A 25459-nucleotide genomic window follows, 5' to 3' on the forward strand; every position below is an offset into this window, starting at 1 on the left:
CATTGAATAAAGTCAGAAAGAGACAAAAAGAGAATAGGCTGATTGCTGGAGCTGCATGAGATTCTGGATAAATTAAGAATCACGATTTTTATTTGTAAATGGAAATTCTCCCCCGATTCTAAACGCACCACAAAATAACGTAATTTACTAGAGGTTTGGACAAAATGATCTATTAAAAAATATTTAATTAATTTGAATTATTTTTAAAAATCAGTTTGAATGAATGACTCACTTTTAAAGACTTCACTTGATTCATTACTGGATGAATCAGCATTTCTGAACGAATCTCTTGCATGAATGATTCAATGACAAACATTTTTAACAGTCACTTGTCGCCACCTACTGGTGTAATAAAAGATTCAGGTTATTTTCAAAAGGTGATTTACTCTATTTTGATCTCTACTGTAGACATCAGTGTTTATATCTGAACTATAATCTTGTATTCCAGTACTGATGTGATGATATGAATGATTGTAAGACAGAAATAATGACACTGTGTGGTTTAAAAGAAGCCGTTTCATATCTATACATGACAACGGCTCTCTCTGGATCAGAACACAGATCTGAGAGTTCGCTGTGATCGCACTCGTCAAAGCTTTAATAGACACAGGAGAATCGTTGTAATTAAGGAATAAGATTGCATGGGTGTTTTAATCGAGATCACGATCTTTTAACGAGTAATGGTGCAGCTCTACTAATTGTATATTGAACTAACTGTCATCTGTGATATGCTGAAAATGGTACAAAAAAAAAGAAAATCATAATGTGTATTGCTATTTCTGGAAGTCTGGTCACGGGAGAGTGAAGGTGGATCGAATCCATGGCTCTTTGGTTCTGCTGCAGCAGTGAGTGTGTGAGCCGAATCCTAATGAGGAGCAAACCTGGCCTGTAACACACTCACCTGCGGACAGAAACTACAGCAACACACTGACACGCGCAAACTTACATTAACCCGAAGTAAACACGGTAGTGCCTAAGGAACTGTGGGGGAAATAATCCCAGTAATGTCCACTAATGTCCACTAGGGGCAGATGTTTCAAGCCCACATCTGCATGTTCGCCTATGTTGCAGAACATGTTTGTAATGTATATTTCCCAGGGTTGAATGGTTGAGCTTGACAGATGCAGTCAATATATTTAAAAAAATAAATGCACAAAAACAAGATGTAGTTGACATTGTTGGTTGAATGAGAAAATGTTCTTCCCACTATGCCATTACGGTATAAGAATACTGCAATAGAGAGGGAGCGATGCGGCAACTTTGCTGCTGCAGTCTCTGAACCAAATCTAATAATGAACATGTTCTCCTGCAGAGAGATGATTGACAGCTGAGGGACGGAAACAAGAGACCCTGCTGAACCGCGAACCACTGCGGAGAATACAAAGGGAAAATAAGGCATACTGGGATAAAAAACTTCTGATCTTTCCTCTACAATGGGGAAAACAGAGATGTAGACATAAAGATGGTTTTAAATCGTGTGTGTTAGATGTAGATGCACAGTAACAGTATCTGAGTAATACCATGATTATCTGATATAGTATTGCATGGCACTCCAAGGTAGTATGACACTGTCATCGTGTATTTCCAAAATAACATCAGTGAAAACAGTGAAATATTATTAGAATGTAAATCATCTGTTCTCTATGTGAATATACAGTAAAGTGTAATTTATTCCTGTGATCAAAGCTGAATGTTCAGCATCATTACTCCAGTCTTCAGTGTCACATGATCCTCCAGAAATCACTCTAATATGATGATCTGATGATCAAGAAACATTTATGATTATTATCAGTGTTGAACACAGTTGTGCAGCTTCATATGTAAGTATACAGGTGCTGGTCATATAATTAGAATATCATCAAAAAGTTGATTTATTTCAGTAATTCCGTTAAAAAAAGTGAAACTTGTATATTATATAGACTCATTACATGCAAAGTAAGATATTTCAAGCCTTTATTTGTTATAATTTTGATGATTATGGCTTACAGCTTATGAAACCCACGAAATCAAAATCCCAGAAAATTAGATGACATGAAATCACACAGTAATTACACAGTGATACCATGGTCATTGAACCAGGTTTTGGTTATTTTGGCAGTGTGGGCCGGTGCAAATCCTGCTGGAAAATGAAGGAAGCATGAAGTGCTCTGGACATGTCCTGGTAGACGGCTGCTTTGACTCTGGATTTAATAAAGCACAGTGGACCAAAGTCCTCTTTTCTGATGAGAGCAAATTTTGCATCTCATTTGGAAACCAAGGTCCCAGAGTCTGGAGGAAGAATGGAGAGGCACACAATCCAAGATGCTTGAAGTCCAGTGTGAAGTTTCCACAGTCTGTGTTGGTTTGGGGAGCCATGTCATCGGCTGGTGTTGGTCCACTCAACGCAGCCGTCTACCAGGACATTTCCAGAGCACTTCATGCTTCCTTCATTCTCCAGCAGGATTTGCACCGGCCCACACTGCCAAAAGAACCAAAACCTGGTTCAATGACCATGGTATCACTGTGTAATTACTGTGTGATTTCATGTAATATTCAAATTTTCTGAGATTTTGATTTTGTGGTTTTCACAAGCTGTAAGCCATAATCATCAAAATTATAACAAATAAAGGCTTGAGATATCTCACTTTGCATGTAATGAGTCTATATAATATACAAGTTTCACTTTTTTAACGGAATTACTGAAATAAATCAACTTTTTGATGATATTCTAATTATATGACCAGCACCTGTATTACTATTGCACAATATTTGCTGACAAAGCCTTTAAAGACACGCGTTTTATGTGAATTAATGACTTGGTTGGATTGGATTGCTCCTGTCTGCCGATTGCTGTCTGCCGATCGATTGCTCCTGTCTGCCTCGCTGCCTGCTGTGAGTGTGTTTGTGTGCTTCGGTGCTGTAAGCTCCGTCTTAGCCTTATATTTCTTTGTTTTGAACCATCATTTTACTACCATTTCTAGTTGTTTATACTACTACATTTTACCCAACATCTCAGATTAACCTGAAATCGCTAGCTTTTGTTATTAGTACTACTAGCACAAAACGCTAGTAATTCGCTAGCCTGTTAACGCGCCACCCGTGCGCTCAGCTATTTTTATTTATTTATTTTTCTCTCGCGCGTCCGCGCCTTTGAGTTCATAAAAAGCTCAGGTGAGTAAGAATCAGTCAACAAACACGGTGAGTAATGTCTTGTCCTGTTATTGTCACTTGCACTTCATGTCACATGTTTAGTATAGCCTTCTCTGTCGACAATATAGGATTTATATGTGATAAATGTAAGGAGACAGTTAGGTTGACAGAGAAGATTTCAGAATTAGAAACACGCATCCAAACTTTAATTGAGGATAGTAAGAGTGCTAGTGCTTTAGATGTTTTGGATGCGCATAGAATAGTGAACACTTTACATGGCGTGGTTCCGGCTGAAGTAGAGCCTGCGCAGCCGGGCAAATGGGTGACAGTGAGGGATCGCTCTAGTCGCGGATCTAAAAACCACTCTTCCGTTCCGATTACCATAACAAATCGATTTGCCCCGCTCAGTGAAACACCCACTGAGAATGATTGTGCCCTAGTTATTGGCGATTCTATCACACGGAACGTGAAAATAGAGACACCATCCACCATAGTCACATGTTTGCCGGGAGCCAGAGCGCCTGACATCAAAGCAAATTTAAAAGTGCTGGCTAATGCTAATCGTAAATTCTCTAAGATCATTATTCATGTCGGCACTAATGATGTTCGACTCCGCCAGTCGGAGATCACCAAAATTAATATTAAAGAGGTGTGTGAACTTGCAAGTACGATGTCAAGGACTGTAATTTGCTCTGGCCCCCTTCCTGTTCGCAGGAGTGATGAGATAGTTGGTAGATTGTGTTCGCTTAACGGTTGGCTGTCTAAGTGGTGTCCGCTTAATAATATAGAATTCATAGACAATTGGAAAAGTTTTTGGGGCAAACCTGGCCTGTTGAAAAGAGATGGTATTCATCCCTCCTGGGATGGTGCTGCTCTTCTCTCTAGTAATATGGCTCATAGCTCAAACATGACAATCTGGGGCTCAGGTCAGGAAGCAGACAGACTGGCTTAACCGACCGTCTGCTAGCGGCCTCTGCCTCGCGTCACCAAGGTCAGATAAATCCCATCACATAGAGCCTCTTTCACCTAGCTATCATCATATAGAGACTGTGTCTGTTCCCCGAATTTGGAAATCCAAAAAACGTTTAAACCCAACTAAGGTTAAAAATTTAATTGATGTTCAACAAATAAAAAACAGCTATATTACAGATGAGCAAATGCTAAAGCTTGGGTTGCTGAATATTCGATCGCTTACTTCAAAAGCACTCGTTGTTAACGATATGATTTCAGATAATAACCTAGATGTGCTGTGTTTGACAGAAACCTGGCTAAAACCAAACGATTACATTACTTTAAATGAGTCCACCCCGCAAGATTACTGTTATAAACATGAGCCTCGTCCGAAACGCAAAGGGGAGGTGTTGCTGTAATTTATAGTAATAGTTTCAAAACCACTAAGAAATCAAGTTTTAAATATAATTCTTTTGAAGCATTGGTGCTTAATGTAAAAATATATAGTGTAAACGATAAATCACGTTTGAGATTTGTGCTGGCTACTGTATACAGGCCACCAGGGTCAATTACAGGCCGATCTCGAATCTACCTTTTCTGTCAAAGATATTAGAAAAGGCAGTATCCTCACAACTGTGTTCCTTTCTTGAAAGAAATGATATCTGCGAGGATTTCCAGTCAGGATTTAGACCGTACCATAGTACCGAGACAGCTCTCGTTAGAGTCACAAATGATTTGCTCTTATCATCCGATCGTGGTTGTATCTCGCTATTAGTGTTACTCGATCTTAGTGCTGCATTTGACACCATCGACCACAACGTTCTTTTAAATAGATTAGAACATTATGTTGGCATTACGGGAAATGCACTAGCATGGTTTAAATCATACTTATCTGACCGTTATCAGTTTGTAGCAGTAAATGATGAGATGTCTCATCGATCACAAGTTCAGTATGGCGTACCACAAGGCTCAGTACTAGGACCACTGCTGTTCACTCTGTACATGCTACCCTTAGGAGATATCATTAGGAAACATGGCATTAGCTTTCACTGTTATGCCGATGATACTCAGCTCTATATTTCTTCAAAACCTAACGAAACTTATCAATTCACAAAATTAACGGAATGCATAGCGGATATAAAAAATTGGATGACTTGTAATTTCCTACTTCTAAATTCTGAAAAAACAGAGTTTCTAATTATTGGACAAAAAACTTCCTCACGTAATAATCTAGAATACTGTCTAACACTTGATGGCTGCTCTGTTAAGTCTTCGTCGTCGGTTAGGAACCTGGGTGTGCTCTTTGATACCAATCTTTCATTTGAAAGTCACGTGTCTAGTATCTGTAAAACTGCATTTTTCCATCTTAAAAATATATCTAAATTACGCCATATGCTCTCATTGACAAATGCGGAACAATTGGTTCATGCGTTCATGACCTCAAGGCTAGATTATTGTAATGCTCTACTGGGTGGTTGCCCTGCACGCTTAATAAACAAACTACAGCTGGTTCAAAACGCAGCAGCTCGAGTTCTTACCAGAACCAGGAAGTATGACCATATTAGCCCAGTTCTGTCAAAACTGCATTGGCTCCCTATTAAACATCGCATCAATTTTAAAATATTGCTGATTACTTACAAAGCACTGAATGGTTTAGCTCCGCAGTACTTGAGCGAGCTCTTAACGCATTATAGTCCGTCACGTCTATTACGATCTCAAAATTCCGGCCAGTTGATAATACCTAGAATATCAAAATCGACTGCTGGTGGTAGATCCTTTTCCTATTTAGCACCAAAACTCTGGAACAGTCTTCCTACCATTGTCCGGGAAGCAGACACACTCTGTCAGTTCAAAGCCAGATTAAAGACACATCTCTTTGACCTAGCTTTCACATAATACATTATAGACTTCTATAATTTAATGTTAGGCTGCATATAGTAGGTCAGCCGGAACCGGGAACACTTCCCAAAAATCCAGATGTACTCGTTACATCATGAGAAGAATGGCATCTACGCTAATTTTAGTGTCTGTGTTTATCCCGAGGTTTTCCTGCAGCCTGCCGGATCCAGGCCGTATCCAGATCTGACGAAGGACCTTCGCCTGGACCGATGACAACGCAGTGCTGAAGTGCCAACTAGTCTCTCCCTATGGAGGATCCCTTTCCCACTCTACAGATAAGGCGTTGTCGGGAAAATTCGTCTCGCGGTCCTACCCCAAAGCAACAAATAAAATAAAATTCCTTATCAAAATTTATAAGGAAAGACAAGTATTTTGTTTAGGCTTGGCTTGTAGGGAATTCCAAACCTGCGTATATTCAAACGCACATAACTATAGAACCCATTCTAAATGCGCATGTGAACGCCATCAGCGTTTCTCACAGGTTCGCGTTTAAAGTCTGTGTAGAGGGAATGGTGTCGTCTTAGCGACCCCTAATTTAATAACAAATGATCATTGCGACGGAAGCAAATCAATTAAAACTAACTTTAGATGGAAATAACTTAACTCTGCTGTAAAGCCGAAACAATCTCTGTTACCTTAAATTATACGCTTATCTCTGTAAAGCTGCTTTGAGACAATTTACATTGTTAAAAGCGCTATATAAATGAAGATGACTTGACTTGACTTGACTTGACCAGGGCACCATACAGACTTTATCAAAGAATTTGCGGACTTTCTATCAGAATTAATATTGACTGCAGATAAAGTACTAATTGTTGGTGATTTTAATATACACATCGATAATGAAAAAGATGCATTGGGATTGGCATTTAAAGACATTGTAAATTCAATTGGAGTTAGACAACACGTGTCAGGACCTACTCATCGTCGTAATCATACTCTAGATCTAATATTATCACATGGAATAGATGTTGATGCCGTTGAAATTCTGCAGCAGAGCGATGACATCTCAGATCATTATCTAGTCTCATGTAATTTGCACTTAGCCAAGGCTGCAAAGCCGACTCTGTGTTTCAAATATGTGAGACCTATCACTTCTGCTACTAAAGATTGCTTTATTAATAATCTTCCTAATCAGTTTCATCATCTCAGCATCTCAGATAGCTTAGAAGAACTCGATATTACAACAGAAACGTTTAACTCTCTCTTTTCCAGCACTTTAGACACAGTTGCTCCATTGCGCTTAAAGAAGATTAAAGAAAATAGTCCAACGCCGTGGTACAATGAGCACACTCGGGCCCTTAAGAGAGCAGCCAGAAAAATGGAGCGCAACTGGAAGAAAACAAAACTAGAGGTATTTCGCATTTCATGGAAAGAGAGCTCTATTGCTTACAGAGAGGCTTTAAAAGCTGCTAGATCTGCTTATTTTTCAACCCTATTAGAAGAAAATAAACATAGGCTAATCCTAGGTATTTATTTGAAACGGTGGCTAAACTAACGAAAAAGAAAGCTTCAAGCCCAGAAGTTTCCAAGCAGCACAGCAGTAATGACTTTATGAACTTCTTCACTTATAAGATTGATAATATCAGGGACAAAATTATAACTATGCAACCGTCTACTACAGTATCACATCAGGCAGTGCATTGTAGTCTCCCTGAGGAAAAATTTGATTCATTCATTGCTATAGGAGAGGAAGAATTTACTAAACTCATTAAATCATCTAAATCTACAACATGTATGTTAGACCCTATACCGACTAAGCTACTGAAAGAAATACTTCCAGAGGTCATAGATCCTCTTCTTAATATCATTAATTCGTCTTTGTCTCTAGGATACGTACCAAAAAACTTTAAGCTGGCTATGATTAAACCGCTTGTTAAAAAAACGCAACTTGATCCTACAGAATTAGTCAATTACAGGCTGATCTCGAATTTACCTTTTCTGTCAAAGATACTAGAAAAGGCAGTATCCTCACAACTGTGTTCCTTTCTAGAAAGAAATGATATCTGCGAGGATTTCCAGTCAGGATTTAGACCGTACCATAGTACCGAGACAGCTCTCGTTAGAGTCACAGATGATTTGCTCTTATCATCCGATCGTGGTTGTATCTCTCTATTAGTGTTACTCGATCTTAGTGCTGCGTTTGACACCATTGACCACAACGTTCTTTTAAATAGATTAGAACATTATGTTCGCATTACGGGAATTGCACTAGCATGGTTTAAATCATACTTATCTGACCGTTATCAGTTTGTAGCAGTAAATGATGAGATGTCTCATCGATCACAAGTTCAGTATGGCGTACCACAAGGCTCAGTACTAGGACCGCTGCTGTTCACTCTGTACATGCTACCATTAGGAGATATCATTAGGAAACATGGCATTAGCTTTCACTGTTATGCCGATGATACTCAGCTCTATATTTCTTCAAAACCTAACGAAACTTATCAATTCACAAAATTAACGGAATGCATAGCGGATATAAAAAATTGGATGACTCGTAATTTCCTACTTCTAAATTCTGAAAAAACAGAGTTTCTAATTATTGGACAAAAAACTTCCTCACGTAATAATCTAGAATACTGTCTAACACTTGATGGCTGCTCTGTTAAGTCTTCGTCGTCGGTTAGGAACCTGGGTGTGTGTGTGTGTGTGTGTGTGTGTGTGTGTGTGTGTGTGTGTGTGTGTGTGCTCTTTGATACCAATCTTTCATTTGAAAGTCACGTGTCTAGTATCTGTAAAACTGCATTTTTCCATCTTAAAAATATATCTAAATTACGCCATATGCTCTCATTGACAAATGCGGAACAATTAGTTCATGCGTTCATGACATCAAGGCTAGATTATTGTAATGCTCTACTGGGTGGTTGCCCTGCACGTTTAATAAACAAACTACAGCTGGTTCAAAACGCAGCAGCTCGAGTTCTTACCAGAACCAGGAAGTATGACCATATTAGCCCGGTTCTGTCAAAACTGCATTGGCTCCCTATTAAACATCGCATCAATTTTAAAATATTGCTGATCACTTACAAAGCACTAAATGGTTTAGCTCCGCAGTACTTGAGCGAGCTCTTAACGCATTATAGTCCGTCACGTCTATTGCGCTCTCAAAATTCCGGCCAGTTGATAATACCTAGAATATCAAAATCGACTGCTGGTGGTAGATCCTTTTCCTATTTAGCACCAAAACTCTGGAACAGTCTTCCTACCATTGTCCGGGAAGCAGACACACTCTGTCAGTTCAAAGCCAGATTAAAGACACATCTCTTTGACCTAGCTTTCACATAATACATTATAGACTTCTATAATTTAATGTTAGGCTGCATAGATTAGGTCAGCCGGAACCGGGAACACTTCCCATAAATCCTGATGTACTCGTTACATCATGAGAAGAATGGCATCTACGCTAATTTTAGTGTCTGTGTTTATCCCGAGGTTTTCCCGCAGCCTGCCGGATCCAGGCCGTATCCAGATCTGATGAAGGCCCTTCGCCTGGACCCGATGACAACGCAGTGCTGAAGTGCCAACTAGTCTCTCCCTATGGAGGATCCCTCTACCACTCTACAGATAAAGCGTCGTCGGGAAAACTCAATTCGCGTATCTACCCCGAATTGATAAAATAAAAATAAAATTCTGAATCAAAACTATAAGGAAACACCAGTAATTTGTTTAGGCTTGGTTTGTAGGGAATAACAAACCTGCACACACATATTCAAACGCACATAACTATTGAACCAGTTCTTAATGCGCATGTGAACGCCATCAGCGTTTCTCACAGGTTCGCGTTTAAAGTCTGTGTAGAGAGAATGGTGTCGTCTTAGCGGCCCCTAATTTAATAACAAATGATCGTTGCAACGAAAGCAAATCAATCAAAACTAACTTTAGATGGAAAATAACTTTATTAAAGAACCGCTAAAAAGCTGAAACAATCTTACCTTAAATTATACGTTTCTCTCTGTAAAGCTGCTTTGAAACAATCTACATTGTTAAAAGCGCTATATAAATGAAGATGACTTGACTTGACTTGACTGTAACTTAAAATGAACGGCAATGAAACTGTTGCTTTAACCAATCAGATGATCAGTCAGATTTAATCAGCCAATCAGATTTCGATTAGACTGCAGTGGGGCCATCTAGCAGGCATACAGTAACGTCAGCGTTTTCACGTCCTTTGATTGGATGGTCAGAGCGTGAAGCGTACTAGTAGACCCACTAGAAGTCAGAGCTAGCTAACCGTATCTGTAGCGAACTGCATAAACTAAAATATATTCCTGTAGATTTAATAGTTTTTCAACCCACAAATGAATGTTTCTCTCCCTCCTCGACCCCCAGCAGGTTTATCCAGCTCAGAGTCGCGGCGCTGTCCTCGATCTGTCCGGGTAAAGCAGAGCTGACTGTAATGTATGCCGTGTCTGATCGAGAAGGCGAGAGTCTGGCTGATGTCATTGATCTCCTTCAGAGCTGTGTGTGAGAGCACGGGTCAGCTGTACACCGTCACGGTTAGCGGAGACTGTCCCCGTCCACGGCTTCGGTCGAGCGCACACTCTCAGCTCTCACTCGAGTCACTCGACTCTCAGCATTAGCCTCGCTAGAAAACACTCGTTGTTGGAACTGAAACACACAGATAACCTGTGCAACAGAAGTCTTCTGGAGGAAAGAAATAAGGATGGATTTTGTGTAAAAAATAATCAGTAGTTCTGATGAGTATAATGCTTATTTTTGTCTGGTTTTTCCGTAATGAATATGATTTTCTTCTTAATTTTTCTTGTAAATTTATGATCGAAACTTTATTTTTGTCGTCTGAAGAACGTCAGACGAGGGACATGAACTTACTCGCTCGTTTTGCTCTCTACCAGGGGGGCAATCATTCGGAAAACACTGAAGCTTCCCCGGGCGCCGCCATTGATTAGCAGACCATCCCCTGCTGTTAGCATCCCATTGACTCCCATTCATTTTGGCGTCACTTTGACAGTGAATAACTTTACATCTGAGGCGTTTAAAGACTCCATTTGTCCATTATTTATTTATAAAGAAACACGAAAATGTATAAAAGGCTTCATTACCTTGTATCTTACGTTATGGCCCCGTAGAAGCAGTTTTTGTAAAAATAGGCTAACGATTGCGTCATAACCACGCGACTCTCTGTCGCACAGTAGAGAGATTACCGTATGGACAGGAGGAGAAGCTCACGGGCGATCGGGGGGACGTGGAGGCACAATGACAAAATAATTAATCAGAATACTTAGCAAAAGCTTCTAAAGGGAATGATTCAGATTTCTCTCGGCACAGCTACTAGAAGACAGACGGGTTGCTCACGTCACATCTACGTCGTCGAGCTCAGTGTGAGTCTGCGCAGTCGCTCAGCCATCAGGAAGAAGAGCTTCTAGTTGACTTCACTTTTCTCCGTTGAATCCAATGGGGTCGCTGTGTCCATTTCTTTTACTGTCTATGGTCTCTTCCCGTCCTTTCCTGAGCTCACCACATTAACCCTGGGACTGCCGGCGCACAACCAAACAGCAATTACAGTCTGTGCGCTATTACAAGCATATTAAGAGGTGGATTCGTTCAGGTAGGACACCACTGAAGTGCACCATTCAAAGGTGATAAACCACTAAATAATATTAGTGACTATATTTATGATTTTTTTCAGCCATTTCGCCTAAAATCATCCTAAAATGTCTTTAATTGCTCATTGTTTCAGTTGGTCTGCCATTAGGGTAGGGCTGGGCGATATATCGATATAAAAGTGTGATCCCCGCGCTCCTCCTCTTTCACTCTGCGTGCATGTTTAGAGCATGTTATGTTACGAGAGGCGTATCATGACTACTTCAGAAACCCAGCACAATAGGAACTACCAGGCAGGCAGTGACATAAGTGTACGCTGAAATAAAGTCTTTCACCTCAGAAAAACGGACTTTCTTGTCCTGTCAGCCGTTATCCTGTTCTCGTAGCGCACACTCAATTGCACGCGCAAATGCGGCGGCGCGCGCTGTGTATCGCCTCACTGATCAAGCGCAAAAGAAACTAGATGCGAAAGTTCGTCGAGACAAACTTTAAGTTGGCTTGAGAAAGTTTGGACCAGAACGTTTTTTTGCTAGGAGGTTGCTAGGGTGTTCTGGGTGGTTGCTATGGTGTTGCTAGGCGGTTGCTAAGGTATTTTGGGTGGTTGCTAGGGTGTTGCTAGGGTGTTCTGGGTGGTTGCTAGGGTGTTGCTAGGCGGTTGCTAGGGTGTTCTGGGTGGTTGCTAGGGTGTTGCTAGGCGGTTGCTAGGGTGTTCTGGGTGGTTGCTATGCTGTTGCTAGGTGGTTGCTAGGGTATTCTGGATGGTTGCTAGGGTGTTCTGGGTGGTTGCTATGCTGTTGCTAGGCGGTTGCTAGGGTGTTCTGTGTGGTTGCTATGGTGTTGCTAGGCAGTTGCTGAGGTGTTCTGGGTGGTTGCTCGGCGGTTGCTAGGATATTTTGGGTGGTTGCTAGGCGGTTGCTAGGGTATTTTAGGTGGTTGCTAGGGTATTCTGGGTGGTTGCTAGGCGGTTGCTAGGATATTTCTGGTGGTTGCTAGGGTCTTTTGGGTGGTTGCTAGACGGTTGCTAGGATATTTGGGTGGTTGCTAGGGTCTTTTGGGTGGTTGCTAGGGTCTTTTGGGTGGTTGCTAGGCGGTTGCTAGGATATTTTCGGTGGTGGATAGGGTCTTTTGGGTGGTTGCTAGGGTGTTCTGGGTGGTTGCTAGGCGGTTGCTAGGGTCTTTTGGGTGGTTGCTAGGCGGTTGCTAGGATATTTTGGGTGGTTGCTAGGGTCTTTTGGGTGGTTGCTAGGCGGTTGCTAGGATATTTTGGGTGGTTGCTAGGCGGTTGCTAGGGTATTTTGGGTGGTTGCTAGGGTGTTCTGGGTGGTTACTAGGGTGTTCTGGGTGGTTGCTAGATGGTTGCTAGGGTGTTCTGGGTGGTTGCTATGGTGTTGCTAGGCGGTTGCTAAGGTATTCTGGGTGGTTGCTAGGGTGTTCTGGGTGGTTGCTATGGTGTTGCTAGGCAGTTGCTAGGGTGTTCTGGGTGGTTGCTATGGTGTTGCTAGGTGGTTGCTAAGGTATTCAGGGCGGTTGATATGGTGTTACTAGGTGGTTGGTAGTTGTCACAGATGGTTACTATGGAGTTTTTATAGAGTTCTTAGCATGATCTTGGCATGATTTAACACTTAACTAATCGCTATTAGCATGTAGCTATGCACTGCTAGCATGTGTAGCATGTCTAGCATGAGTCAAAAGAGCCAAACCTCATCTCTATACGATGTTCTGATACAGAGATATAGGTCTTGCAAAACGGTTGCTAGGGTACTCAAGTTTGGTTGCTATGGAGTTGCTTGGGAGCTGGAAGCTTTAATCTTAAGAAGTTTAAAGTGGTTTGAAGTTTAAAGTAGTTTACAGCAGTTTGAAGTTTATGACAGATAGATAGATAAATAAGTTAGATAGATGGACACACACACACACACACACACACACACACACTAACTCGCTCACACACTCACTCAGACACACACACTCAGAGTTTATGACTTTAGAGTTTATAAGTGTATAAATTGATGAGTTTATAAGTGTATGAGTTTTTGAGTTTTGAGTTTATAAGTTTAAACAAGTTTAGAGTTTACAAGTTTAAATGAATTTAGAGTTTATAAGTTTAAATGAGTTTAAGAGTTCATAAGTCTATGAATTCATGAGTTTATAAGTTAATTAGTTTATAAGTGTATGAGTTTAGAGTTTGTTTAAATTAAGTAAATTTAGTAGTTTGAAGTTTAAATTAGTTTAAAGTTTAATTTAGTTTGAAGTTTAAAGTAGTTTGAAGTTTAAAATAGTTTGAAGTAGATAGATGAGTTTATTAGTTTAAATTAGTCTCAATGGCTTTTATATTATATAGAATGGCAGTTTGATTTAAGGCCCGTTCACACCAAGGACGATAACTATAAAGATAACGATAAAGATATAATTCTAAAAATCGTTCTCCATATTAAAGAATAACAGAGTTCACACCACAACTATAACGATAAAGATATGAGGAACGATATCGTTGGGATCACTTTCAGAACGATTTTTTTCCAGCTGTCGAACGATAAAACACTGACAGCCAATCAGAATCCACTCTAATTTAAAGGTTTCGCGCATTTAAAATGGATCTGGATCATCCGGGCGCGCGCATGCTTAGAATAAAAAGACCGTTATCGGTCGTTGGTGTGGACGCATATATAGTTATCTTTATCGTTATCTTTATAGTTATCGTGCTTGGTGTGAACGGGCCTTAAGTCTAGGGTTTCAAGGAGTTTAGATTAGAATTTTTGGCAGTTTGATTTAGTTTAGGGTTTCAAGGGATTTAAATTTGAATTTTTGGCAGTTTGGCAGTTTAAAAAACCTGAACATTCCGCAATTTTTATTCAAATGTTTTTTTCCGAGTTTTGATCATCATTTTTAGGAAAACCGTAAGTCCGATCAGTCTGAAAAGATAGAGCAACTCGAGTCAGATCAATTTGAGCCGAGTTTGGAGTATGTAGAGTTAAAGCTCTAGGAGGAGATCCATTTAGTTTTTTTTAGTCTCAGAAGAATAATAATAATATGTTTAAGTACAATATCAGTAAGTTGGCTCTCTCAAGCCAACTTAACTACGAGCATGCAACGCTGTTATGTTGTAAATTACACGAAATAAAAGTAATGCAGGTATGATTTACATTCTATTCACCAGGAGCAGTTTCCATGTTTCATTAACAGTTATTGTTAATATTGTGTATTATTCACCATGGTAACTGTCGTTTCCATTTTAACCCCAAAATGCCACTATTTTTCTTTGTGTTATTTTTTATATTTTTAAATGACTGTAGTGGCTCATACCAACATTGTATTAACAAAAACTAGTTTGGGACTGCTATTTAATAGCTTTAGCATAGGCCTAATGTTTATTTATTAGTACTAGTCTTTACTATTAGTCATATTCTTACAATTCATGTTAAGTAAAGGGGAAAAGTATATATATATATGTGTGTATATATAGGTAAATTATAACATGTTTACACAAAATTTGTTTATATATATTCAATGTAAACTTTGATAATCATAATTAATAAATCGCAAATAACAATTCGAAGGGAATAATCGGCAATTATGATTTTTGTCATAATCGTGCAGCCCTAATGTGAAGAAACCTGTTTATTATTTATTCATTTGATTTTGCAACTGTTCACTGAAATAGCTGGTTTCAATAAAACTACTTTTAACATGTCATATTTGGCTTTGACTTTGACTGAACATTTGCTCTCACTTTACAGAAAAAAATATCGGGATATATCGTATATCGATATTCAGCCTAAATATATCGGGATATGACTTTTGGTCCATATTGCCCAGCCCTACATTAGGGTGACCACCACCAAACAAACCAAATGTGGGACGATTATAGGTTTGTGTGGGACATGTTACCAACACTACACATAACCTGAAACTGTTATATAACGTCTATCTAACCTAATAAAAACATTTGTATTCTGTCTTTCAGCTGATAGAAGTTATTTGTTCTTTAGTCCCTTCCAGAAAACACCATCACATCACAGTGTACCAGAACATTTAACATGTAATTTAATTCAACATCTGAGCCCAAAGGATCATGAACACAACTATTTCTGAAACAGTTCAGACCAAGTCAAATCCAACAGAATAAACAATGAACAAATAAAATATAAAACAACATGAAATTAGTCCATTGACAGTCTTATATATTAAGAATATATTAAACCAAGAACTTTAATATTTTTAGAAAGGATGTGAATTAAAACAACCAGAGCAGGCAACAAGCTGATAAATTCTGTTTAATTTAATGTACCGAATTATCCGTTTGTTTTCTGACAATCACCGCTCCACATTTAGATAAGAAGCCAAGTCTAACTCGTTCGACAGCGGCCAGAGCCGTTTCACCGGTGTTCATCCAGAGCCATCTAACTAGAGATTTGATGATCAAGAAACATTCATGATTATCATCAGTGTTGAAAACAGTTCATATTTTTGTGTAAACCGTCATACATTTTATTTTTCAGGTTATTTGATGAACAGAAAGTTCAAAAGAGCAGCATTTATTTGAAATAAAAATCTTTTGTAACATTATAAATGTCTTTACTAACACTTTTGATCAATTTAATGTGCCCTTGATGAATAAAAGTATTAATTTCTATATTATTTAATTATATTTCTATTTTGACGAAAGGCTGTTGCAATGGTCTATTAAATAAATCTTACAGGGTTCGTACACTTTTTCCAAGGTCAAATTCAAGCACTTTTCAAGCACTTTCCAGGTCCATTTTAAAGCTTTTTCCAGCCCGTAAATTACATACCAATACATAGTTAAAATTATTATTTAGTGTTTTTATCACATCAAAAGAGATAAACAGCCAAATGATTCATAATAGCAGAGGGCTGCACGATATTGAAGAAAAATGAGATATGCGATAACTCATTAAATAATGCGATATTCAATATGCGATACGATAATGCTTAAAGTGTGTCAAATTAACTTAAATTATCTTTAAAATATCTTTAAAATGATATAACCTACACATACGTGTTTCACATTCTTTTTGTGATAAGAAAATATCCCTACAACTTCAAGACAGTAAACATCAGTGTTCTGTAGCATAAGAAGTGTTATTTTAACATCACTGGGGTTCAGGTTATCCTACATTAGGTTTATTTAACAAAAGAAACTGAATAATCAAATGTAAAAATAAACACTGCTTAGTTTTCACTGCATGAATTAAATATACTGATTCTTATTAAAGCTACAAAAGTTAGACTATTCAGCCAAAAGCAGTGAGTGATTTTCTTTGTCTTTTGTTCATGACCCCAGTTATTGCAAGCCGTTGCGATATGCAATTATGCATATTGTAATATATACATTTGCAATATTTCGATGTATTGTGCAGCCCTAATATTTAAGCCAATCACAAGTTTTATTCTTCAAAATATCACTAAGTATATAGCCATATGAATAATATACTTTTCATTATATTAATGTCCAAATATTGCTTACCAGATAATGTGATTTATAGGCTGTAAAACTGAATTAATTTCAAATATGAAGACTTAGGATTTGAACAGAAATATTTGACAGGCCTTCCCGTTTTGGGACACATTCTTGATATAGACAAGGTTTGAACAATATCTGAGTGCATAGGCACCTGCCTGATAAATGAATTTCATTGCCAAGATGTCTTGGGCCAAGACATAACGTTAGCTAATACATTTACTGGAATAGAGCAGTGTAAATATTGCATAGGGCCATCCTAAACCTTACAGTAACAGTATACTTCTTATGACACTGACTGATTTCAGTTCAGCAATCAACGACTGTTGTTATGCACTGGGCTAACGTTTGCAGGTTAATTTGCACGTTACAGTTCTGTAATTTTGGCAATGTTCACTGCATATTCCACAAATGAACGTGACATAACGGACATGCAATACTTACATTACATTATCACACCAAGTACTCTCAGTCACTAATGGCCCTTTCAGATAGGACGCGGACCGCGCTGCGCTATGAAATGAAACCGATATATTTCAATGGCTTGCGCCGCGCGACTCGGACCAAAGCGGAGCTCAGCGAGCTCGCGCGCACGCCGCGGTCAAAGTTTTAAATAGTTCAACTGTTGCCGCTGCTTGGCCAATAAAAACGGTGCATCCAAACTACCGCGGAAATCAAAATGAAAACTCTGCCTACTTTTGCTCTGGCCAGCGTAACGCAAATCAATCTGTATCTGAGGGCTACATTTTTTTCTCTCCATTTAATAAAGAACTATTGCGTCAGAAAGATACAGTTACAAATTCAAGCATTTTCAAGCATTTTATCCAAAATTCAAGCACTTTTCAAACCTTGAAAACACAACATCAAAATTCAAGCACTTTCAAGGATTTCAAGCACCCGTACGAACCCTGATCTTAGTGACCCCACACTTAGCATTAGCGTTAGCACAGGTAAAGTGAGTCGACGCTTCGACGGCTGATTAAATGCGGTCACTGATTCTCCACAACAGACGAATAAACCCACGAAGACGACAGAAGTCTGAGTCTCGAGCGCTGGAGATGTGAAGCACACTACAGGGTCAATATCATCACAAACAGAACATTGTTTTCATTGTATTAGAATCAAGCTCTAATTTAGTCAAAATATGAATAAAGTGTGAAAATATGATTTAATTGTTCATTTAGGATGTAGTTATGAAACTTGCTATGACTTTCAGAGGAACATGACTCCAGTGTTGGACTAATTAAAGACATTGATGAGAGTGTGCATATTTAGATGATTTACAGTTATATAATTATAGTTAGTTTGGAAACACTTTACAATAATATTCATTAGTTAACATACACTGAGAATGAACAGTACTTCTACAGCATTTATTAATCTTAGTTTATATTAATTTAACATTTACTGATACATTATTAAAATCAAAGGTTGTATTTGTTAACGTTAGTTAATGCTCTGTGAACTAACAAGAACAAACAATTGTTATTAACTAACATTAACAAAGATTAACTAATATAGTAATAAATGTTCTGCTCATGGTTAGTTCATGTTAGTTAATACATTAATAATGTTAACTAATGCTTACTGTAAAGTGTGGTTACACTTTATTTTAAGGTGTCAGTGTTACAGTGTAATTATATATTTAAGTACTGAGTAATATTAATTAACTACATGTACTTACTATAGGGTTAGGGTAGGATTAGTGTTTGGTTGAGGGTTAGTTGCATGTAATTATGCATAATTTACTGTTATTACTAAGTACATGTAACATGTGTAACAAAGACACTAAAATAGGTTACCGATTGTTTTTAGTTAACTATACGTGTAAGGCCAGACTTGAATTGTCAATTAATAACAGACATCTGAATCTGAACATGGTGAACATCGAGCATGTTCTGAGTTGGTAAACAAACCCGCTCACACACACACACACACACACACACACCTGCACTAACACTCCTGACACACACTGCGTTAAAGCTGCGGATAAAGCGCTCACACACACCTTCCCGGTGGCGTCGAACAGCTCTGCGGGCTCGGGCTCGTGTTCTCCGGCGTGTGGGGACAGCAGGAGCCCCGGGTCCCAGTCCGGGAACGGGTTCGGGAAACTGCGCTCCTCCATCGCGGACTCCGAGCCCGACACGAGCTTCAGGCGCTTAGACATGTTCTCGCCCATCGCGACGGCGGCCCGCCAGGGACACGCGCGTACGGGAGGCCGAAACGCGTTTGGGTTTCTGATGCTGGTGCTGATGCTGCAACTGCTGATGATGAAGCTCAGAAGTCTCGATTCCTTTAGCATGAAAAATGTGTAGAAACACCAGATCCAACAGGTATGAACTGGTTTTAATTGCATAGGAAAGCATGTTATATAGGCTATTTGAATAGGCAATATAATATTTAAAACTGATGCATATCGAAAATATAGTTCAATATAGTTAAAAATGTATATTATATAAAGGGGCATTCACATATGTGAACCATATTTGTTTAGATTTATTAGTTAATTATAAGTGATGTGACTTTTATTATCAGTTATAAACCATGTTTCATGCAGTTTATGTTCATGTCTATGTGTGTGTTTTCTCTTTTGTAACTGTTCTTCGTTATTATTGATCACAGTTGCTGAAGAGACCAATCTGAAGGTATCATGTGGCCTCTATGAAAATGTAAATGTTCTTATTAATTTACTAAGTAAAATAAGCCTTTATTAAACTTACAGTGATACTGTAATACATTGCACTTTTCCCTATTCATTTAATAACTCATAATATATAGAAAAAAAATAACAGAAAGCATTGTTACAAGTAAAATGAATGGAAACAAATAGCTATCTTATGACATAGTAAACGATAAAAACATTTCTTTCTTTTTTTACAATCTGTAGACTGTATTGGGTAAACTATTCATTAAATGCATAAACATGCGCATGCTCAGTCCATTGAACACATATTGATAGCTGCAGTTGGTTGGTAGTATACAGTTAACATTATACGATTTCATGACATAAGCTCCAGTTATTATGAGATGTAAAGCATCAAACCTTGTAACATCACCAGTTCCGGCACGCGCACGCACATGATGCGTCAACACCAGTAAATGCTCGTGCATTCATTATTCTGTGTTCATTCATGAGATCCGGACACGTTTCACTTACATTCTCACATCCTCGTCCAGTGCAGCATCATGCAGTCCTGCTTCAGTCCTGAAGAAGATCTTCCTCTCTCAGCTTCAGACCAGTGTGATCTGATCAGTTAAAGCCGGTCTCCCATCGATATTCCCAGATGACATTACCAGTCCTTTCCTTTCTCATTTCCGGGCTTTGACTTTCTCTTCTCTTCTCTCTCTCACACACACACACACACATACACAGAGAGAGAGAGAGTGGACGGGAGATCCGGCGGGTGACACCAGAGCAGATGAGGATGATGATGATGATGGTGATGATGATGGTGATGTCCTGCCTCTATCTTGAGCACATTTGATCCATAAGAGGAACAGATGGCGATCCCGCTCCACCATCCAGGATTATACAGCAAACAAATCCATAAAGCCCTTCTGCCTCGTGCACTCTCTCTCTCTCTCTCTCTCTCTCTCTCTCTCTCTCTCTCTCTCTCGCGCGCACACACACACACACACACACACACAGAAGTGAAGTAGATTTGCGATTAAACATTGATAAAATGTTAATAGGTTACTATTAATCTTTTTACTCATTTTGTCATGTATAATTCTCTCTATTAGAGGCTTAAATAAATCCATATACGAGGTCGGCGCTGCACTGTAAAATTATTATTGTTTTAACTTAAGTAAGTTACCTGTTTGCCTTAAAATATTGAGTTCTTTTAATGCAAAGAAGGAGACTGATTTAATCAACAGAATCTCAACATATAATGTTATCTGAACTACATTAATTATCTAAGTTGATTTGACAAAATAAAAAAAAATAAAAAAACTGTGATAAATCATGAAAATATTATTTTACAGTGTGGTCAATGTCATTAAATGCCTTGGGGTGGATAATATTGTAATATACACTACACTTGAAGCGAAAGTGAATATTTCAAGCCTCTCATTCTGCTGTCAAACTCCATCATCAGGTCTTTTGAAGAGATGCAAGCGTTTGCGTTGAGATCTTACACACACTGCTTCTGTTTCGGCCAAATCAACAGTGAATATCGGCTCCTAAATATAGACTCCATCTGTGCTTCACAGCGAGACGGCCTCAGCTTCTGCTGTTTATTTCCTTATTTCTGCAAGATTAGTAATGTTGTGGGAAAAGCTTCCAAGTACAAATCTATAGGTGTATTAGACCAAATCTGCAGCACTGGGGAATGACCTTATCTCAAAGGCCAACTGTCCGTCTTCACAAAACATGAATTCTTGACATGTCCATGTGATGTGCTGGGGATGCGGGGCGGTGAACGCCTGGGTTCTGGACGGATGACTGGACCTGCTGTGACATCAAACCATGTTTAATCATGACGGGAAGAACATGACAGATGCATGAGGAGAGATCATGGACGACACACACATATGCATCATGTCATCTTCAGCACGGACCACATGCGTGTGTGTGTGTGTGTGTGTGTGTGTGAGAGAGAGTGCGCTGCATCGCGAGTGTGTAACAGAGATGCGAATGCCAGTGGTACACATTCTGGACCTCACGGTGTGTCGCAGGTTTGGGTTATAAATACACCTTAAAGAAGCTCCTCATCCCACTGAATATGATGAGATATGAAAGATCTTTGATGCTGCGCTGCTGTCAGATCAGATCAATATAACCCATTCAGATTTAAAGGGATCATGACACGAGAAATCAGATTTGCCCTGATCTTTTGACATCTAAGAGGCCTTTATACCATTAAAACTTCCTGCAAGTTTCAGAGCTTAAAACCTCCGCATTATAAACAAGGCATTTGTTCATTCAAGCTCCAAAAACGGCTCGTTTTGATATTGCGAGATCTGTGACATCTATGATATTTATATTTATATAATAAGAACATGTATCTAACCTTTCATATGGAAGCAAAATGACTAAATATAAAAAGTAAATGTTATCTTTGTAAGGACAGACTGTTGGCTTAACCAGTCTTTCTTTTTATTAAATCAAACTATTTTTTTAAATCAATATTACCTGATTTCAATTGAATTTTAAACAATACATTTTACTGTGAACCAAAAAATGTACAGTTTTACAGTGCTGCAAATCATGTGTATGTAGTAGTAAGATTTTAAATATTATTTCATTTTAATTAAATTTTAAAGCTACACTGTGTAACTTTTTTAGTTGATTCTTAGCAAAAAACACTTAGTTCTTTCAAAAATATATGTGCTCATTAATGTATATTTACTTCTTTCAAGTAATAAAGTATTCTCTTAAATTTATAATCTGCCATTGAAAGTACATACGGGTGAGGGGTTCGAATGCCGGTCGCCATGTTGCCCCTCCATCTTGAAACTACATTAGCCAAAGAGGGACATACCTGTAAATTCAAGCTTCGCCTTTTGCGTTTTTCACTCAGTGACACCGTGACGAATGCGAGGGGGAGATTACTCGCGAGTGCCGGCAGATTTGAAAGATAGTGTGGTGTGGTCTGTGTGTGTGTGTGTGTGTGTGTGTGTGTGTGTGTGTGTGTGTGTGCGTGTGCGCGTGCTCACATTTGAACGTCAACGCGACAGACAAATCAGCAAGACCATAGTCAATATTGGAGTAACTTTTCCCAGATGGAAAGAGCTCATGAGGAGAAAAGATTTTAAAACGGACGCCGAGGTTGCCTGCTTTCTTCTCGACAGGTAATTCAGCCTGTTGTAATTCATTTGTGTAAATTCGAAGTTTTATAACTTTGCTTGTCTAACCATAGCATGGTTGTGCATAACGCCAGAACGACCTCTATATAACTTCATCCTCGCGTCAATGTGAAAAAGTATTGTTTACCTTGTAACATAAATGTGTGCTGCGACGGATCACAGGTAAAGAATAGTTTTAAAGGCGCAATTTTTGAAGCTATATAAAAAAAAAGGACACTGTAAATTTTAGTTATTTTTAATTGCTTTTACTTTGTACACATTGTAACGTTAGCCTAATCTGATTATGCTGGGATAGCCGATTCCAAGGGTGACGTTTACCTCCTGACATCTGTCCTGTAGTTTTATTCATTTTAGACGTATTGTTTATTATTGTCATGGACGAAGTCGATAACTGGAAGCCATGTTAATCTTGGAATAATACGGCCACCGTAGGAGTTAAAACGCCCTCGGAATTGAGAGGAACAGAAACTAATATTCACTGGGTAGTCATATACAATTTCACCACTAGATGGGGGTAAAAATCACACAGTGTAGCTTTAAACTGTAAATTTGAGATATTTTACAGTAAAACTACACACCAAAAACATGTTTTACGGTGCAAATCCTGGATTTTAAATCAGCATTATTTAATTTCAATTTAATTTTAAACTGTACAGGAAACCAGAGACCAAAATAATGAAATGTTTCACAGCTCAAATCCACAGTAGTGATTAGTTCAGGAAAGCTGCCAGAAAGCGCTCGTCCTCCATCGCTCGCCGCTAGCGCTGACGTCTCCGCTGATGTCCTCCATCGCTCGCCGCTAGCACAGACGTCTCCGCTGATGTCCTCCATCGCTCGCCGCTAGCGCAGACGTCTCCGCTGATGTCCTCCATCGCTCGCCGCTAGCGCAGACGTCTCCGCTGATGTCCTCCATCGCTCGCCGCTAGCGCAGACGTCTCCGCTGATGTCCTCCATCGCTCGCCGCTAGCGCTGACGTCTCCGCTGATGTCCTCCATCGCTCGCCGCTAGCGCTGACGTCTCCGCTGATGTCCTCCATCGCTCGCCGCTAGCGCTGACGTCTCCGCTGATGTCCTCCATCGCTCGCCGCTAGCACAGACGTCTCCGCTGATGTCCTCCATCGCTCGCCGCTAGCGCAGACGTCTCCGCTGATGTCCTCCATCGCTCGCCGCTAGCGCAGACGTCTCCGCTGATGTCCTCCATCGCTCGCCGCTAGCGCAGACGTCTCCGCTGATGTCCTCCATCGCTCGCCGCTAGCGCTGACGTCTCCGCTGATGTCCTCCATCGCTCGCCGCTAGCGCAGACGTCTCCGCTGATGTCCTCCATCGCTCGCCGCTAGCGCAGACGTCTCCGCTGATGTCCTCCATCGCTCGCCGCTAGCGCAGACGTCTCCGCTGATGTCCTCCATCGCTCGCCGCTAGCGCAGACGTCTCCGCTGATGTCCTCCATCGCTCGCCGCTAGCGCAGACGTCTCCGCTGATGTCCTCCATCGCTCGCCGCTAGCGCTGACGTCTCCGCTGATGTCCTCCATCGCTCGCCGCTAGCGCAGACGTCTCCGCTGATGTCCTCCATCGCTCGCCGCTAGCGCAGACGTCTCCGCTGATGTCCTCCATCGCTCGCCGCTAGCGCAGACGTCTCCGCTGATGTCCTCCATCGCTCGCCGCTAGCACAGACGTCTCCGCTGATGTCCTCCATCGCTCGCCGCTAGCACAGACGTCTCCGCTGATGTCCTCCATCGCTCGCCGCTAGCACAGACGTCTCCGCTGATGTCCTCCATCGCTCGCCGCTAGCGCAGACGTCTCCGCTGATGTCCTCCATCGCTCGCCGCTAGCGCTGACGTCTCCGCTGATGTCCTCCATCGCTCGCCGCTAGCGCAGACGTCTCTGCTGATGTCCTCCATCGCTCGCCGCTAGCGCAGACGTCTCCGCTGATGTCCTCCATCGCTCGCCGCTAGCGCTGACGTCTCCGCTGATGTCCTCCATCGCTCGCCGCTAGCACAGACGTCTCCGCTGATGTCCTCCATCGCTCGCCGCTAGCACAGACGTCTCCGCTGATGTCCTCCATCGCTCGCCGCTAGCGCAGACGTCTCCGCTGATGTCCTCCACCGCTCGCCGCTAGCGTTGACGTCTCCGCTGATGTCCTCCATCGCTCGCCGCTAGCGCTGACGTCTCCGCTGATGTCCTCCATCGCTCGCCGCTAGCGCTGACGTCTCCGCTGATGTCCTCCATCGCTCGCCGCTAACGCAGACGTCTCCGCTGATGTCCTCCATCGCTCGCCGCTAGCGCTGACGTCTCCGCTGATGTCCTCCATCGCTCGCCGCGCAGACGTCTCCGCTGATGTCCTCCATCGCTCGCCGCTAGCGCAGACGTCTCCGCTGATGTCCTCCATCGCTCGCCGCTAGCGCAGACGTCTCCGCTGATGTCCTCCATCGCTCGCCGTTAGCGCAGACGTCTCCGCTGATGTCCTCCATCGCTCGCCGCTAGCGCTGACGTCTCCGCTGATGTCCTCCATCGCTCGCCGCTAGCGCTGACGTCTCCGCTGATGTCCTCCATCGCTCGCCGCTAGCGTTGACGTCTCCGCTGATGTCCTCCATCGCTCGCCGCTAGCGTTGACGTCTCCGCTGATGTC

General features: G+C 40.7%; 1 protein-coding gene across 1 annotated transcript in view; it reads right to left on the reverse strand.

The window, feature by feature from the left end:
- Positions 1–20563, reverse strand: part of lancl2 (LanC lantibiotic synthetase component C-like 2 (bacterial)) — a 62585-nt gene extending 42022 nt beyond the window's left edge. Inside the window, exons 1-2 of the mRNA XM_079863176.1 lie at positions 20181–20563; positions 19032–19316 (exon numbers count right to left, since the gene is read on the reverse strand). Of these exons, the coding sequence (XP_079719302.1) occupies positions 19032–19202 (171 nt within the window). The 5' untranslated portion in view covers positions 19203–19316; positions 20181–20563. The remainder of the gene's footprint in view (positions 1–19031; positions 19317–20180) is intronic.
- Positions 20564–25459: the final 4896 nt, after the last annotated feature.

This window comes from Squalius cephalus, assembly GCF_949319135.1.
Source record: "Squalius cephalus genome assembly, chromosome: 25".
In the NCBI taxonomy this organism is placed as follows: Eukaryota; Metazoa; Chordata; class Actinopteri; order Cypriniformes; family Leuciscidae; genus Squalius; species Squalius cephalus.